General features: G+C 53.7%; 2 protein-coding genes across 3 annotated transcripts; one reads left to right on the forward strand and one right to left on the reverse strand.

The window, feature by feature from the left end:
- Window positions 1–312: 312 nt before the first annotated feature.
- On the reverse strand, window positions 313–13021 carry MVK (mevalonate kinase). The gene is made up of 10 exons (XM_064674913.1): window positions 12907–13021; window positions 12529–12676; window positions 11430–11577; window positions 10211–10366; window positions 7238–7341; window positions 6381–6426; window positions 5473–5563; window positions 4949–5065; window positions 2087–2240; window positions 313–1778 (listed from the first exon to the last, which is right to left on the reverse strand). The coding sequence occupies exons 1-10, from the start codon at window positions 12982–12984 to the stop codon at window positions 1627–1629; spliced, it is 1194 nt and encodes a 397-aa protein (XP_064530983.1). The 5' UTR covers window positions 12985–13021; the 3' UTR covers window positions 313–1626.
- Window positions 13022–13214: 193 nt separating this feature from the next.
- MMAB (metabolism of cobalamin associated B) lies at window positions 13215–17726 on the forward strand. 2 transcript variants are annotated; one of them, XM_064674917.1, is made up of 9 exons: window positions 13215–13321; window positions 13541–13614; window positions 13701–13794; window positions 13907–13964; window positions 14693–14765; window positions 15518–15615; window positions 15929–15993; window positions 16898–16957; window positions 17117–17726. In XM_064674917.1, the coding sequence occupies exons 1-9, from the start codon at window positions 13230–13232 to the stop codon at window positions 17202–17204; spliced, it is 702 nt and encodes a 233-aa protein (XP_064530987.1). In that variant the 5' UTR covers window positions 13215–13229; the 3' UTR covers window positions 17205–17726. The 2 variants fall into 2 exon arrangements, with proteins under 2 accessions (XP_064530987.1, XP_064530986.1); XM_064674916.1 differs by lacking the exon at window positions 13215–13321 and having other exon boundaries at window positions 13332–13614.
- The last annotated feature ends 143 nt before the right edge of the window (window positions 17727–17869 follow it).

Consider the following 17869-nt stretch of genomic DNA (forward strand, 5'->3'; position numbering starts at 1 on the left):
CTGACGTGCCGTTTAGAAGCGAGTTTTCCCCGTGCTGGATTTGGCATTTCTTTGTGCCAACCCTCACAAAGTACAGACACATGTAAGTGGTTAAAGTCAACACGCTCCCAGATACTCACATTGATTACACTGTATTAGAAAATAGTAAATTATTTATCAGCCTTTCTGACTCGTGATTAGTGTAAAGCCGTTCTTGGATGCAAATTGGAATTGTAATTAGACATGTAGAAAGCCAGCATCTGAGACCTGCTCTCCTGAAGCAGTGTAAGGTACTGTTTTCCTTTTGTACCCAGAATAATTATCAAAGAACACTTTGCACATAAAAACCCCATCAATTTATTAAAACCAGAGACAGTTTTACGTGTGATCAGGGAATTAAAGCTGGTCACCATGATGCTGGGAGCTTAGAGCCAGAACATCTCAAGTTCTCACAGTTGCTTTTGTTACTCCTGGGCTGGAAGGGGAAGGCAAGTTCCACACCTCTGTCAATTCATTACTCAGTTTTAAATGAAGCAATTCCTGAGCAGAGATGCACTTAAAAACCCACTTAAAAAACCCACCCCAGACAAAGAGAACAATAATAAAACCCCTCTGGCAGGTACAGCAGAGACCACAGTCACTCAGAGTCAGCTCATGGCTCCCAGAGACTCCGGCTTCAGCCACTTCCCTGCCAATTCCCTTCTGTTCCGTGGCACAACTCATTAAAATTTCAGGAGTAAAAAAAATCCATTTACATTTGTGTAATAAGTCTAAATGCATTTAGGTTTTAGAGTTTGCCAACTGCAACTTATGGTGAGCTTTTGAGGACGTGGTTTGGGTTTCTTTCCCCTACTTAATTACATCAAAGTAAACCCAACACCAGGCAGGGTCAGGGACGTGCTGGTTTATGACTGAAGCGTGAGAGAACAGTTATTAAAAGCAGAAATTTTAAGCCTGCCCTTGCCTGGAGTTGCCCTCTTTGCAGGTGACAGGTGCTGTTTGAGCCAGACCTTGAGTCTGTGAATAAAAACAGAGCCTGACTACAGCACTCTGCTTATCAGCCCAGGCAGAGATTATGGAAAAGAGTGAAAACTGATAATTTCACTGGAATTGTGCTCTATCTTGCATTTTAATTACCCAACTCTTAATTAGTAGCAGTAAGAGCCGTATTAAAGGTTTCCTCTCTACTGTGGAGTCCAGAAGAAACAGAGATCTGAGCGTCAACCCTCAGCTGCCAAGATGCTCGTCACCCAAAAATGTCAAAGCACATCCACCTTGCCAGCCCCCTCCACGGGACACCAGGGAGGAAGGAGACACCACATGCATCTGAAGCAGCAAAGCATCATTATCCTGCTGGAATCCAGCCAAGCCCCTCTCCTCCTGCCCCTTGGGATTAGCAGAGCAGTTGAGAAAGTAAATTCAAACCAGGATTTTGAGAGCCTGGGTCAAATCCACACCTCATCCAAGAGCAGGCAGGTGCTCCTGGGTCCCCATGGCAGCCCCCAGTCCCAGTGACAGCAGGCTGAAAACTGCCTCCACATCCATGTGTAGAGGCCCTCAGTGACACAGGAGAGTGGGGAAGAAGTTTCCAGGCATCCAGGCACACAAAGCTCCGAACCAAGGGCTCTTCTTGCCAGAGGCAGCAGCTTAACTCTGGGAGAGCATGTGCAGCACTTGGGTGTTCAGAGAGGAGAGGGAGTGCAGGGTCACCCCGGGGGCCCCGATCTTGGTCTCCCAGCATTCAAATCCACAGGCACACAAGTCTTGCTTGGTTGCTTCCACGGCCAGCGGGGAGGTGTCTGCCAAGAGGAAGGCAAGAGCAGCCAGTGAGTCAGCTGGGCCACTGCAGGGAGAGCAAAACAGGCCATGGCACCTTTAAACACATGGCCCCTGGCACGGGGCCAGCGCCCTCAGGGCCTGACACACATAAATGAATGCCCTGAACTGCCCCTGGATGACACACTGCAACCCCCCACCCAGTACCAAGACATCCCACCTCATCCTGCCACAGCCACACCAGGGCTGGCAGTGATCCCTCTGCCCCCAAAGCTGAGCCCCCCAGGGCCATGGGGAACAGGGGAGGATGCCCAGGGTGGCAGTCACTGACCTGGTGGCAGCAGGGTGATGGCACAGCCGCCCCCACCAGCCCCGGTCAGTTTGCTGTGCAGCCCGTGGGACGCTGTCACCTGGCACAGCCTGTCCAGGGACGGGTGGCCAACCCCCAGCACGTTCAAGTGGTGTTGGTTTATGTCAAAGAATTCCTAAAAGCAACCACACAGAGATGAGGTGAGCACATGTGGAGACAGAGGGTCTTTACAGAAGAGGTAGAGAGGCGCAGGGGAGCTGCCCTACCTTCCAACCATCCTGTTTCTGCCAGAAATTTACCCACCAGCACCAGGCAACAAGGTTAGGACAGAGTCTGAGCCTTGGGCTGCTCATCTGTCCCTGTCCCCCTCACACATTGTAGAGTGACAAGGGTACAACGGCTCCTGGACCTCCTGAGAAAACCCTGATCACTGCAAGCTGCCAGCAGACATTTATTGCAGAGCTCTGTGATGCCTCCTGACTCCTTTCCTCTCCCTGTCACACGAGTGTTGAGCAGGAGGCTGTGCAAGGCCGAGGGAAGGGCACTGAGCCAGCATCTCTCATTCCTGGCTGTCCCCCTGCCCTGCCCTGCCATCCACCCAGCAGAGCTAAATCCAGGGACTTCTGACACAACTGAGGCACCACTGCAGAGGCCACACGAAGGTACCTCCCCTTGTTTGCTTTGGGCAGCACTTCTCCTCCTCATGGGTAGGGCCTGGGCCGGGAGCCAAGGGGCCTCTTGGCAGCTCCACACTGGGAATCTGGCACCCAGTTCGAGTGGGGTCGACAGAGTCCTTCCCTCAGGAGCAGCACAGGCCACCCTGTGAATGCACCCTCACCCTCCTGGCAGCGCTGTGAGTGCAGCCCTGCCCGCTGCCCTAGCCAGGCACAGACCTGCTGCTCCAGAGAGCTGCCCCAGCAGCCCCAAGGGATAGAAAACACCACAGAGCTGGGGGTTACAGCTTCTCTCCTCCCAGTACAACAGGTGATGGATTCAGGAACAGAGGGAAGGGCTTGGCCTGTGCTCAGAGTAAGTCTGGAGCAGGGCCAGGAGCTGACACTGGACCCCAGGTACCACAGGGCCATCATAGCTCATCAGCACCAGCAGCAGAGGAAGGTTGTTCTCAGCAACACCACTCTGACACCCCAACTCCACCACCTCCAAAGTATGTGGTGGTTGCTCCCAGAGGCTGTCACAAGCCAGGGGACACAGGACCAGTCCCAGAAAGGCTCCCTAACAGCAGCCCTGTGTTCCCTCCTCCAGCCAGTGGCCAAAGCTCTTACCTGTCTGCAGCTCACAGTGAGCCAGGAGGGATGCACAGGGAAAACAGGGGCACATCACCCTCTTTCAGCTCCACACAGGTCTCCTGCCAACACTACCAGGAGGGGACAGTGCAGGAATAATTCCTCTCCCCCTTCCAGAGCATTTCTGTCCTGTTTAAAGAACAGCAGGGAGAGGAAGGAGCCAGCAGCACACAGAGCACAACCATCACCCTTCTCGGCTGGGCTGGACACACGTCCATCCAGAGGCCTCTTTACATGCCTGAGTGAGGGCACAGCACTGTCTGTGATGATCCAAGACACCTGTCATCTCCTGATCCAAAATCTGCCAGGAATCAGATGACAGCTTATGACACACTAGACTAGTTCGATGGGTCTAATACAGCACTGGCCAGAACAGCACATTTCAGAAACAGCCAAAAATATATATTTTTATATATATGCTGCATATAATCAGCTGGGCCTCTGAGGGCTCTTCAAGCACAAGACAAAACAACAGATTCAAGACAGGAACCTGCTCACTGTAGAGCTGCTTCCTGGGTGTGGGACACAAGGATGCTTTGGCATCTTCCATGTGAGGATCTCAGAGCACAACTCAAATCATCCCCCCTCTTCCCTGTGCCCCAATACTTGCAACAGCCTGAGGACATGGAATTAAGGAGAAGAGTGGTGTGAAGCTGTGCTGTGAACAGACTCCAGACCTCCCCCAGCTGATGCCAGCTCAGTCCACCCTGATGGGTACAGGATCCCACCACCCTCTTAGTACAAAGGGAGCAGGACTTTGCCACGAATCCCACAGGAGACCCCTCACAGCTGCGGAGGGAACAACCCACCAGCAAGAGCAAGGACGAGCAGAGTCCTCACAGAAGAGATCCAGATGCCAACAAAGATCTGCCTTGCTGGTACCAAGTGGCTCCTGACTGTCCAGGTTGGCTCCCAGGGCCAGGCCAGGTTTGGCTCAGCTGGGACACACATCCCTCCCCCAGGCGCTGGGGATCAGCATTACAGCACTCTCAGCACTTCTTCCACTCGGAAGTGTGTTCCTCCCCCCCAGCAGCCTCTTCTCTGTGAGCAAAGCCAAGACAAACAGATCTTTGTGTGCACCTCGTGCATCACTGTCAGGTCAGCTCTGGGCACAGCTCTGTCTGTCGTTCTCCGGAGCCAGGACGAGCGCAGGGCACTGGGAGCTGGCTCAGAACCAGCCCATCACAAACCAGTGGCTCTGGGCTCCTGCTCCTCACTCCAGCCCTGGCAGTGACAGAGCAGTTGCTTCACAGTGACTGCCAGAACGAGCACGGCTGGCCCATGGCACAGACATCAAAATTCTTAGGGAAGGGAAACCAACCCTCCAGAGCCACAGGTCCACAGAGCCCCAGGGTCACTACCCCCATTCCCACTCATAGCTGTGGAGAGGCAGCAGCAGCATTTTGTGTCTCCTGGCTCCAGGAAGGGCATTAAAAGCAGCACACACAGACCACGGCTTCGCTCGGAACTGAACATTTCCTGCCATCACATTTTTTTTCTCAGACCTAATGTTCTTTAAATGACATTTTGATGTTCAACAGCAGCAGTGTCTAAAAATACTGGCGAACAAGCCCCTTACCTCCAGCACAGGGTAATACTCTGGTGATGGATTTGCAGGCATCTCTTCCAGAACACTTTGGCACTCCTGAGAAATGGCATCGATGGAGTCCAGCACCGGGTTCATTATTGCAGGGAACTGAGAAGGGGGGGAAGGAAGAGGTGAGACACTGGCCTTCCAAAGCACTGGGATGAAACCAGTCCCAGTCTCTCTGAGCTGGGCAATTCCTCACCCCATTTGGGGCTACTCATTCACAGAGCACCCCACTGCAAGGCAGCGCTGCTCCTGCCTGCAGAAAATGGAGGAAGAGAGGGGAAGGCCAGAGGAATGAACTGTTCTTTCACAAACTGATGATTTTTGTGGCAAGCCCTGTTAATGCTGGAGAAAAGGAGGAGATGAGCTGAACCCCCATTCCCAGGCAGCTGGGTCTTAGGCAGCAGATAGGAATGAAGTGACCACAGGATGAATCTCCCAAAAGATCACTGTGGGAGCTACAGTCCCACATGAGGGTTATCTCCATGCCCAAAACCACGCAGGTGCTGCACCTTCAGGATCTTCTCCTTGACCCCAGCCACCAGGACCTTGGTGCTTCGAGGGACTTTTGTGTTGGTCAGCAAGATCCTCAGCGTGGGCACCCTGAAAGCAACAGGAGACAGAGAATCCCAGAGCGGTTTGGGTTGGAAGGGACCTTAAAGCCCATCTCATTCCAAGCCCCTGCCATGGGCAGAGAACATCTCCTGGCCTCTTTCCTTCACAGTCCCCAAGGCTCATTCTGCCTCAAAAGGCCTCTTTCAGACACCCAAGATAAGGAGACCCATTAGTTTTACAAAACTTAAGCAGGTGCTTCAGTGCTGGGTTCAGGCTTTTTCCTCTTGGATACAAGGAACAACTGTACTAGTACTATAAATAGGACTGTAATGTATTTACTGAAATCCATGGTTTTCAAGCAAAATTTTTCCTTTGAAATCCTCTCCATGAGGGTAGCCAGCAGTGGCCATTAACTGCTAATAGAGCAATTTCATGCACTGTGAAAGATTTTAATGGAGTCAGATTATCCTTGGCTGGCAGGAGGCAGAGGGAACACGCAGGACCCAGATTTCTCTCTGCCAGTGGGTTTTCCCCCCACCAGGTAAGCACAAAGTTTCCCCTCCCCACAATGTCATTTGCTGCCAGGAGCAGATCCATTCCTGCTGCCCATAATGCCATGAAATTAATATTGATCCTCTGTGCTGTGTTCATCTAATGTCAGATAATGACCAAACGTTTCATTGTCCCCCCCATCTACCCCAAACCAAGGCAACACTCAGGCTGCCCACCCCCCAAATGTGGCTGCAAAGCCCTTCCCACGCTCCAGCCACCTCCCATCATCCTTATACCCACAACACCCACCCAGAGCCTCCCTGACATGTTCCACCCACCGTGTGTGAGGGTTATTTTTAAACTCCAATATTACCTCTTTAATGGTGTGATTTTTCCTGCTTGGTATCTCAGGGCTCCACCTAAAGTAAAATACATGTATTGTCTCAGCACAGGGCGAGTGCAGAGATAACACAGGAGCTCTTTCATCCTCAGAACCTCACCCAGAGCCTGTGACAGTAATTGCAAGAAACACCAGCTAAATGAACCATGTTCTCCAGCAGCACGAATGTGCCTCACCCTGCTGCCTTAATGAGAGGGTCTGGCCGAATGTAGTTAACCCAGGGTCCTTCCCTTTGCTCTCCTCTATTCTGGGATCACATCAAATAATTTTTTAAAAGGCAAAGAGTTTGGCCAGCAGTAAATCTTCCCTGAAAAAAAACAGAATCCAGCAGCGCTTCCCTGGGGCAGAGCCAAGCACAGAGACTTCCATGGACTGAATGGGTGAGCAGCCATCCTTCAGCATGGAATTTCATTGTCCAGAAGGAATGTCTCACTTGGCTCCTACCCTCACAGAGGCACTGCGATTAGGTCTCATTAGAAAGATTATTAACAGTCTCCAAGGACACTTTCAAAACACTGGGAAGTCTCTGCTAATTGAAACTAAATGACAGCTGTCCAACTGCATTTTCTCCAGCATTATCCCTGGGACGGGATTAGGCTTCTTTGTTCCTGCCAGAATGTTTAAAATATCAGTTATTTGTGGTGGGGTCTCTGCCCCACGGCACCTGCCTGGGGGACACAGAGCCCTGGTGTTCCTGCAGCCAGTCCCCAACATCCCAGCTGGCTCCAGTCCCAGCTCACAGATGGGGCAAACTGAAGGATTCCCTCTGCTCTGAACAACACAGGGCTCTGGATTTGGAAGTTTCCGTGGGGAGCAGCAAACACACCTACCCCAGGTACCAACAGCATTATCCACACCCGACGGATTGCCATGGATCACCCGCTCCCCTTGGAAGGCCCAGCTGTTAATCAACGTCAGCTCTTCTTCTGTCCACCTGGAAGGCAAGAAAATGACCCCAAAACACAATTACCCCAGGCCAGCGTGAGGGAGGGAGCAGATTCAGGGAGATCAAATTTAACAGGATGCAAGTCCAAACCCATCCCCACCTCACCAAACACGTTGGAAAGGCTGAGGGAGTTGGGATTGTTCAGCCTGGAAAAGAGAAACTAATAATTGTGGCCTTCCAGGACCTGAAGTGGCTAGAAGAAATATGTAGAGAGACCATATACAAGGTTCAGGAGTGACAGGACAAGGAGAATGGCTTCCCACTGCCAGAGGGCAGGGTTAGATGGGATACTGCAAAGGAATCCTTCCCTGTGAGGGTGGTGAGGCCCTGGCACAGGTTGCCCAGAGAAGCTGTGGCTGCCCCATCCCTGGAAGTGTCCAAGGCCAGGATGGACAGGGCTTGGAGCAACCTGGTCTAGTGGAAGGTGTCCCTGCCCATGGCAGGGGAGTGGGATGAGATGATCTTTGAGGTCTCTTCCCACCCAAACCATGCCATGATTCTCTGATCTTGGTGTGAGATCCTGCTCATCAACAGGCAGGACAGTGCACTTATAGGAGCAGAGGGTAAGAACAGAATGGTAAAAGCTGCATTTCAGATGTGCAGCTTCAGCCCCCTGCTCACCAGCTGCTCAGCTGCACAGCCTCCCAAAATTGGAGTGTATCAGTTCTAACTCCACCATCTCCAGCAAATACTTTGATTTTTAGGGATTAACTCCAAACACTTGAAGCTGTGCCAAGTGCTGGCCCAGGGAGCACAGAAGGGAAGCAGACACACATCCAGAAGGTGTTATCCTAAAAATTGCAAAAGCAGGTTTTCTGTCGTCTGAAAAGCAGTCACACAAACTGGTGAATGCTTTGGGAGTTTAAATGCTGGCACAGACTTTGGTGCTGGGTCAGACTCACAAGGATCAAGGCCCCTTACTGAACACACTAATTAACGGGCTGTAGAAGCAGAAAAAAAAGCAAAGGCAGAGCTGCCACTTACAGAGCAATTGCTGGCTGTGACTTCAGAGATTTCTCCCCCACTGCCTTCCAAAACCCTACGGCTTCCCACACATCCCCTTCAGAACTCACCAGTCTCTCAAATCCACTTGTTCCCTCCACACTGAAGGATTCTGGCACCTCAAGGGAAACTCAACACCCACAGGGAGCCAGCTGAGCCTCCTGCACCCTGCAGGGACACATTTACCTCACACAGGGACCCAAATCATGGAATGGTTTGGGTTGGGAGGGACCTTAAAGCTCATCTCATCCCACCCCCTGCCATGGGCAGGGACACCTTCCACTAGCCCAGGTTGCTCCAAGCCCTGTCCAGCCTGGCCTTGGACATTTCCAGGGATGAGGCATCCACAGCTTCTCTGGGCAACCTGTGCCAGGGCCTGATCACCCTCACAGGAAGGAATTTCTCCCCAACATCCCATCTAAACGTACTCTCAGTTTGAGCACAGAGACACACCTCTGACGCTCCTTGCACACAAGCCTGCTCTACAGTCCATTCAACAGGTCTTTAGAATAAAACAGGTATTCCATGCTGGAGCACAAGCATAAATACAGATTTTGGAAAAGCCTCACAGAGTCTTGCAAGGCAAGGCAGAAGTTCCAAGAGCCACCTGCTGTGTGGAAGCTGTTTCCCTTCACTCCCGCTTCCCCGGGCTTCGGCTGAACGTCTTTATCCATCTCCACACACCTTGCATCCCACTTGCCAGTACTTAATCTGTGGAGCACTCAGAGAACAGCTCCCAACACCACAACTCCCAGACAGGAGCGAGGTTTGCTGTAAACCACTTGTTTTTAATCCTCTTTGAGAGGCTGCGATTCCTCCCGACACAGGAGCCATTATATCACGCTGTTCTTTTCTTGCCATGTTAAGTAAAAACCCTCTGAAGTCTGACACCCCCATCTCTCACTCTCCCCTCTGCGTGCCAGCTGCAAGGAAGGAATTATGCTGGATCCACGCTGCAGCCAAGGGAATGAATGAAGACATCCTGGCTGCTCCGAGTGGAGCTGCCCCTTTCAGTTGTCAGTGTGGGAGATTTGCCCGAGGAGGGGGACAAACTGCTCCCTCCAAGAACCTGTTTCTGGGTCAAGCTGCAAATTCTGGTTTAGAAGCAGAACACAGTCAGCCCCCCTCATTGCCATCTCACTCTCATCCCACACCAAATACAGCCAGAAAAGGCTGCACCTGGCATGGGGAGCACAAGGAAGTTCTGACCCCCCCCCCCAGCTGTGGCACACAGCTTCAAACAGAGCCTCCTCTCACACAGGGCACAGCACACCAGGCCTCCAGGGCTGAGCTCCAAGGGCAGAAGGAAAGAAACTCTCTTTCACCAGCCACTGATAAAAGGGAAAGACAGGCAGGAGATCAGGAGGAAATGCAGCACACACAGAAAAAAAAAAATCCATGGGAAATACAGAAAACCCAGAAAGGATCCTGGAGGACTCAAAGCAAAACCTGGAAGATGCTCAGAGACAACAGAGGAAACTGAGGTTAAAAAAATTCAGCACATTAAAGTGTGTGTTTTATTTGCTTGGAAAAAAATCAAGTTTTTTTTTCTCTGTTTAATTATGTGTATGTGACACCAGACAAGGGAAATGAGATGAGTTTTATGACATCTCTGCATCCAGCTGCTTCTGTCAGGAGAAGCGAATGATAGATGTGATTTCAGGTCAGGGCTCTGGGACAGGGTTGGGAACACTAGGGAGAGACAGGAAACGGGCTCAGGGTGCCACTGCTGTGGTCACAGCCAAGAGAGAGCAGGAGAGGTGGCAGTGCCAGAATTCCTGGAGGTAAAAGGAAAGATGGGGCACAGGGAGCAGAGCTGTGGATGGCAGGCAGGGAGGCTTCCCCAGTTCCTTACCTGCCTGTGGAGTCTCCCTCCTGCAGTGGGCAGGAGATGGCCCCACACACCATGAGCAGGGCAGCAGCCAAGCACACGGCATAGGCAGCACTGGAGCCCAGCCCTGCTCCTGTGGGCAGCTCTGACCACACCAGGATGTCCACACTCGGAACGTCCCTGGAACACAGACACACAGGAATGACACAACCACCCCAAATTCCACCCTGAGACAACACTACAGAGGCAAAAGAGGCCAAATGGGACTGACTGGAGGGAAAGCTGGTTGAAAACTGGCAACATCAGCACACACATCTGACACACGGGGGCTTCAGGAGGGCTCAGTGCCCAGTGGAGTGGCCTAGCTAAGCCTGAGACAAAGCCTTGCTGAGCTGGATCCATGACTGGCACAGCTTGTCAGGCTGATAGCAGGGACACTTGGTTACTAAACACTTGAGCAGCATCACAAAGAGCCCCTTCAAAGATCGCTGTGAACATGATTTTAAACATATTTCTAAATAAAGCGTAAATATCCCAAATCTGTAATTGTAGTTACATCCCACTGGAGCAATGGGCTGATGGGAAGACGGAATATGAACACATCTCTGTCCCTCTGCTCCACTGAGCACACCCGGGTTGTGCTACAGACCCCAAAACCCCTGGAGCTTTTCCCTGTGGGTGAGTGACAGAACTCTGTACTGCTGGTCTCAGAGCTGTGACAGCCCCAGTGCCACCAGTGAGCAACTCCCAGACTGCAGGGCCAGCCACGATGCAGCTGCACTTCCCAGCTCTTTAACCCTTGGTTTCTTTGATGTGAATACTGAAGTTGGGCTCTGACTTGGTTTCTAAAAGCCAGCAGGGCTGTATCAGACTGACCACCTGCCCAGTCACACCAAGAGCATCAATGGTGCCGGGCAAATTTGGAAACTGGAACAGCCCTGAGTTGGGAGGAGCTGCCAGCTGGAGGGAGGGATGTCTCTGTTGTGACTGTGGGATGAACTGCTCTGATTTCAGCCCCCTGATGCCTAAATGAAAGCAGGCAATTTCCAACCCACCTGCCCAGGGCACCCACCCACCATCTCAGCTCTCAAGTCTCCTGAGGGCCCAGAGCCCAAATGCAGTGAGACTCCTTGTAATTCCTTATTTTGCCCCGAGGATTTGTTTTCTCCCCATGACTTCGTAGCAGCAACTAATGGTGAACAACACCCAAGAGGTTTATTTTGGGGCAGGAGAAGAGCCTTACCCATACTTAGCTGAAATAGCCAGGCACATGTACAGGAAGGCAAGGGTAGCAAGGCTATCAGGACCTGAGGCTTCAGCAGCAATTCCAGCAAACTCCCTCAGTGCATCCAGCTGCTCTAGGCTGGGGGACTTAGACTCCTCAAAGTCAGCTATGGAAGCAAGCAGGGGAGAATTTAAACACTTAGAAACCAGGGAACTGTTCAACTGAAAGCAATATTTACAACACCTCCTGTTACAGTAGGCAGAAACAGGTAGAGCCGATTTTAGGTTCTACCTCAGGGTTCATGATAAAAATCAAAGCAAATTCTCCACCAGCCACTCCGAAATCCAAGTGTTTCCACCTGCAAACGTCTCCTTGGCTACACTTCCCAGTGATCACTATGGAGAACTAGGGAAGTAATAAACTTTTCATTAAAGAACGTGGATTCTGGAACTGGGATATTCTAGGGCTCTATCCAGTACAAGATGTTGCAGAAATTCCAGTGAAGGCTGGTGTGGGGCAGAGAGGCAGGAAATGGGCCCCCTTATCCCTGCCTTCCTCAGGAGCCCAGCTCTGACCAGCTCCAGAGAGGCTCCTTTTTGGCCCCCCATCTGTCACACCCCTGGACATAGTCCCTGCCTGGCTCCTGCCTGTGTTCCAACACTGCCTGAGCTACGACAGCACAGGAACAGGTCCCTGGGAGCCTGAAACAGGAGGGGACAGACACTGAAGGGGGCACATACATACACCTGAGCACCGGGGAGGTCACATGGAGGGAGGGTGCAGGGACAGGTCAGCAAAGCACACGCACCAAGCAGGGTCAGAGACAGCGAGGGAAACACTGCAAATAACCCCGTGAGGGGTGCCAGCACAGTCAGCACACGGGGGGTTCCTGCCCCATGGAGGAGTCCCAGCACTGTCATCCTATGGGGCATCTGCATGGCCACCTCATGGGGGGGTCCCTGCATTGTTGCCTCACGGGGGTCCCACCAGTCACCCCACGGGCGTTCCTGCACGATCATCCCACGGGGTCCCAGCAGGGTCACCTCACAGAGGGTCCCACCGAGCAGCACCGAGGGCCTCTCACCCCGCCCGGGTAGCGCTTCCCCCCCAGCCTTGCCTGCGATCCGGCCCCGCAGGGCCCGCAGCACGGGGGTGTCCCAGCTCCTCTGGACGCCGACCCCGGGCAGACAGACCCGAAGCCGGCCCTCGGCCCCGGGCCGCAGCCGGAGGAACGTCCGCAGGTCCAGCGCCACGGCCAGGGCCACCTGCGGGGGGAGAGCGGAGGTCATGGGGGGTCGAGCATCGCTCACCGAGACGGGCACCCCTGACCCTGCCCGGCACCACAGCCTAGAACTCAGCACCCCTCACCCTGCCCGGTTCCCCTCCTCTTGTCCAGGTCCCCTTCACCTCCCCCAGCCCCAGCCTCCGCTCCTACTCCCACCCTGCCGTACCCCCTCAGCTCCCCCAGCCCCCTCACCCTGCCCGTCCCCCTCACCTTGCCGTGCACCACTGCGTGCTCCCCGTGCACAATCACCTTGCCCGGCGCCGACACCACCAGACCCCGTTCCCACATCGCCGCCACCTTACGGCCCACGCCGACTGACAGCCCCGCCCACCAGTGACAGCCCCGCCTACCAGTGACAGCCCCGCCCACCACGGCCCAGCCAATAGCCGCGAGCTCTGCGGGGGCGGGACTCGGCGCTGGCCAATGGGGAGGCGGCGGCGCGCGGTGGCGCGGCGCTGGGGTGAGGGCGCGGCCGGGGGGCGGGACGGCGGCCGCGCAGGGTCACGGGGCGGCGGGGACGGCGGCCGGGAGGGATGTGGCGGCGGGCGGCCCTGGCGATAGCGGGCCGGGGGCTGCGGGAGCCGCTGGGGGCGGCGGGGCGGCGGGGGCGGAGCGGGGAGGGCAGGTGAGAGGGAGGGCCGAAACCCCGTCACGGTGTCGTTTCCCTCTCAAGGCGTGGCTCCCCCACAGTGTGTGTCCTCCCCTCACCGCGTGTCCCCCCGGTGCCGCCCCCCATGGTGTGTGTCCCCCTCCACCCCCAGTGTCCCCCCCAATGTCCTCCCGCTCCTCTCTGTGTCCCCCCACCCCACGGTGTGTCCCTCCCTCACGGTTTGTGCCCCCGCAGCTCCGCCCGCGATCCCCCCGGTCGTGACCCCCCCGCCCGATCCCCGCGGATCTACACCCGGACGGGGGACTCAGGTAGAGCCCGGGGGGCACCGAGGGGGCACCGGGGCAGGGCCACCCCAGACCCCTGAGCGCCCCCGTCCCCCCTGCCTTTCCCAAAGGATTCTCCAGCACCTTCACCGGGGAGCGGCGGCCGAAGGGCGACAGGATCTTCGAGGCCTTGGGAGCCACGGATGAGCTGAGCTCCGCCATCGGGTAACTCCGGCCGGGAGGGGCCGAACTCGGGGGGGTTTCATGTGGAGAATCGTGTTTGTGGTGATTGACTCTCTTTTTTTATTTTTTTATTTTTTTTTTTGCTCTAACCAAGGCTGGCTGGTGAGTTTAGCAGTGAAAAGGGCCACACCTTTGTTGGACAGCTTCACAAAGTGAGTATTAATGGTAATCCTCACCCAGTGCAGTCCCTGCATCTGTGCTACTGAAACATAAACTCACAGGAATCCAATGCATTTAGTCTTTAAATAAATAAATACTTAAGACTCCCTAGACTACTCTCTAAGAGGTAATTTCTTTAACCAAGAAGGAAAGTGGTAGATCAGGTGATCACTTATGGGCAGCAGACTCATCTCTAGGTTCATTCAGAGTTAAGTCAGATACACATTATGGACACAAGTTTTGTTGTCACAGAGCCTCGGGTTTGAAATTGGGGCACAGACCCACGTAGGCACAGCAGTGACATAGGTGGCAGCCTGTGAGTTTGGCTAATTAACTTTGCTGAGCACAGGAATGCAGAAGGAGCTAATTGGAGATTTTAGGAAGCTTTTCCAGGCTGCCTCTCCCATATCCCAGGTTGTGAAATGCCCTGTGTGGAGGGGGACATGGCAGTGCTGTTTGCAGTTTGTCCCTGCTTTCCCAGAGGTCTGGTGTCCTGCCAGCCAAAGAGTTCTGCACTCAGCCAGGCTGGTTTGATGTGCCAGTGAAAACAAGTGCATGTGCTAATCTGGCTTCTCAAGCAGCATTTGGGGAGCACTTCCCTGCTCCCTCTGCAGCAGGCTGGGGATGAGGCACAGCAAGGGTGGGATCTTGATCTACCTCCCCTGGCATGTCAAAGGTGGAGTGACAGCACTTGTGGTTTCTGTCCTGGTGCCACGTGCAGGTCCAGTGCATGCTGCAGGATGTGGGCTCCAACCTCGCCACACCACTCTCCTCGGCCAGGGAGGCTCACCGGAGTAAGTCCTGCCTTTTCCTGGGATGGCAAAAGTTGGGCACAGCCTGGAAGGGGTTGTGTGGGTGGTTAGATGCTGTGCAGTGTCAGGGTGTTAGGTGAGGCACAGGGAGGAGCAGCTGGGGGGGGCTCATCCTGGAGAAAAGGAGGCTCAAGGGGGACCTTCTCACTCTTTACAAATCCCTGATAGGAGGGTGGAGCCAGGGCGGGTCAGGCTCTGCTCCCAGGGAACAAGGGACAGGACAAGAGGAAACAGCCTCGAGCTGTGCCAGGGGATGTTCAGATTGGACATCAGGAGGAATTTCCTCATGGAAGGGGTGGTCAGGCATTGGAAGGGGCTGCCCAGGGAGGTGGTGGAGTCCCCATTCCTGAAGGTGTCCATGGAATGACTGGATGTGGCACTCAGTGCTCTGGGCTGGGGGACAAGGTGGGGATTGGTCACAGGTTGGATCGATGATCTTGGAGGGCTTTTCCAACCCAAATGATTCTGGGATTCTGTGAATCACACACATCCCTGGGTGCTGAGTAAATCACACACAGTCCCAGCTGCTGCTGTGCTTGTGGCACTCAAATGATGTCAGGCAGCCTGAGGCACTGGCCCAGCACCCACCTGGCCCTGCTGAAGCAGGAGGAATTTTTTGGGATGCTTTCTTAGGACTTGCTGATCCAAGGAAAGCAAAAATAGATCTCTGCGTGTCAACTGAATCGTTTCTGAATCACTTTTTTTTCAGCTGATTCTCCTTTTCCCCTCTGCAGAACGTACGTCTTTCAGCGAGAAGCCGGTGCTGGAGCTGGAGCAGTGGATTGACAGTTACTCGGAGCAGCTCCCTCCCCTCAGAGCCTTCATCCTGCCCGTAGGTACTGCCTGTGCCTCTCACCCACTGCAGGAGGCTCACTCACTTCCTTAGGGGAGCCCTTCTCTACCGCTTACCACAGGAAAACAGGTTGGGAAGCCACTATTTCCACTGACAAATGCCAAATAAAAGCAGAGAGGATTTGGGAGTTAAATTTCCCCATCCTGCTGCACTCAGATGTCCCTCCCCTCTCCTGGCCTTGGCACAGGGATCAGTCCCACGTGTGTGAGAGGTGGTCAGCTTTTCCAGGGAGCAGAGGGGGGGGCTGTGCTGTTGGTGCAGACACTGAGGGGGTGTTTCCTTGCTGTTCCAGTCCGGAGGCAGGAGCAGTGCTGCTCTCCATTTCTCCCGAGCTGTGTGCCGCCGGGCTGAGAGGTGGTGAGTGCTGTGCTGGGGCAACACTGGGAAAAGGGGATGGGGACACAACAACAGCAGCAAACCAGTGCAGTGGGAGCCACCAGCCAGGGCTGGGCTGCACTCAGGGCTTGAGACAAGCTTTTGTTTGTTTAATCCAATTCCAGGGGCGCAGGCGGCACAGAGCCAGACTGTGTCTTCCCTCCCCTCAGCTGGGTCATCTGAGCTGAGACAGCACAGACAGGGTTGTGTTGAGCTGCAGTTCTGTGCTCAGCTCCTGTCTGGTCTGATAAATGTGGGAAGGTGGGGCACTGGCAGGTGTAAGATCCAGGGAAGCTCTGAGTGGCTTAAGGTGTCCCTGGAAGTTTTCAAGGCCAGGTTGGGCAGGGCTTGGAACAGCCTGGTCTAGTGGGGGATGTCCTTGCCCATGGCAGGGGGTGGAACTGGATGGGCTTTAAAGTCCCTTCCAACCCAAACCATTCTGGGATTCTGCACCCCCATCCAACCTGGCCTTGGGCACTTCCAGGGATGGGGCAGCCACAGCTTCTCTGGGCAGCCTGTGCCAGGGCCTCACCCCTCTCACAGGGAAGAATTCTTCCCAATATCCCATCTAACCCTGCCCTCTGGCAGTGGAAAGCCATTTCCCCTGGTCCTGGCACTGTAGCCCTTGTAAATAGTCTCTCTCTGTCCAGTCATAGCCATGGATGAGTATCCTTGGAGGAGCAGAGCTGGGAGCCTCTGGGACAGTCACAAACATTATTGGCACCATTTATGTCCCCCAGATTCCTCTGGGGAACCCAACAACCTTCACAGATAGAGTGGGGACCCTGGAGGAGGTTGGGAAGTGAAGGGGCTCCAGCAAATTACAGCCCTTTGTGCACTCAGAGCTGGAAAGCTAAACACTAACATTTTCCTTTGCTTTTTCCAGCGTGGTTCCTTTAGTCCAAGCAGGGGAAGCAGATCCAAATGTGGCCAAATACTTAAACAGGTAAAAAAAAATATAATCCCAAACCCTTATTCTGTCCTACTGAAGCATTCCTTATGGTGTTCCCGTAGTTTTGGGAAAAAACTGCGGGGTTTTGCCTCCTGAGAAGCTTCTGGTATAAGATCTTTGAAGTGGTTTTCCTGCTTTTCCTTTGGTTTCCAGGCTCAGTGACTATCTCTTCGTCCTGGCACGTTATGCTGCAATGAAGGAAGGGAAGGAAGAGAAAATATATATAAAACCTGAGCCATAGCAGGGAGCTGGAATGTTTATTTCCTTTACCATGGGAAGATGAATCCAGCAGACTGATTTTGCCCATCAAGGATGGGAAAGAGAACAATCCTGGACTGGAAGTGGGATCTGCCAAGAACTCCAGGTGAAATAACCATGACTTTGTTGATAAATCCTAAGAGGAACAGAATCACAGAATATTCTGAGTTGGAAGGGACCCAAAAACAGCTGTTCTGTTCACTGGGCCTGGTCCACATATCCCGTGTGGCAATGGCCCCAGAGTCACTGCTGCTCCCAGACTGGAGTTGAGGCAGGAAAATTCCAAGAACACTTTGGAGATGCCTTTGTTTCCCTGGGCAGTGGCAGGTGCTGTGGGAAGGCCTAGACAGGACTCTGAGGAGTGAAGAAAACAATCAGGTCCTCTGTGTCATTCACAGTGCTGGTGTGGAGCAGCAGCTGGAGGGATTTGGGAATTGTGTCCACAGCTTTGAAATAATAAATGTGAACTTCCTTTTACCAAAGGGCCCTAAATTGTCACACTCAACACTGTGTGCTTTTCTCTTCCAAGTCCCTTCCGATCCATCAGCCTCGGCTGGAGCTGAGCTGTGCAGATTTACAGGAATGCACCAGGAATTCCTTGGCTCTGGCTGCCTCTTGTTGTGCATGTGAGGAATGTCTCTTGTGCTG

This window comes from Pseudopipra pipra, chromosome 18 (genome assembly GCF_036250125.1).
Source record: "Pseudopipra pipra isolate bDixPip1 chromosome 18, bDixPip1.hap1, whole genome shotgun sequence".
Taxonomy (NCBI): Eukaryota; Metazoa; Chordata; class Aves; order Passeriformes; family Pipridae; genus Pseudopipra; species Pseudopipra pipra.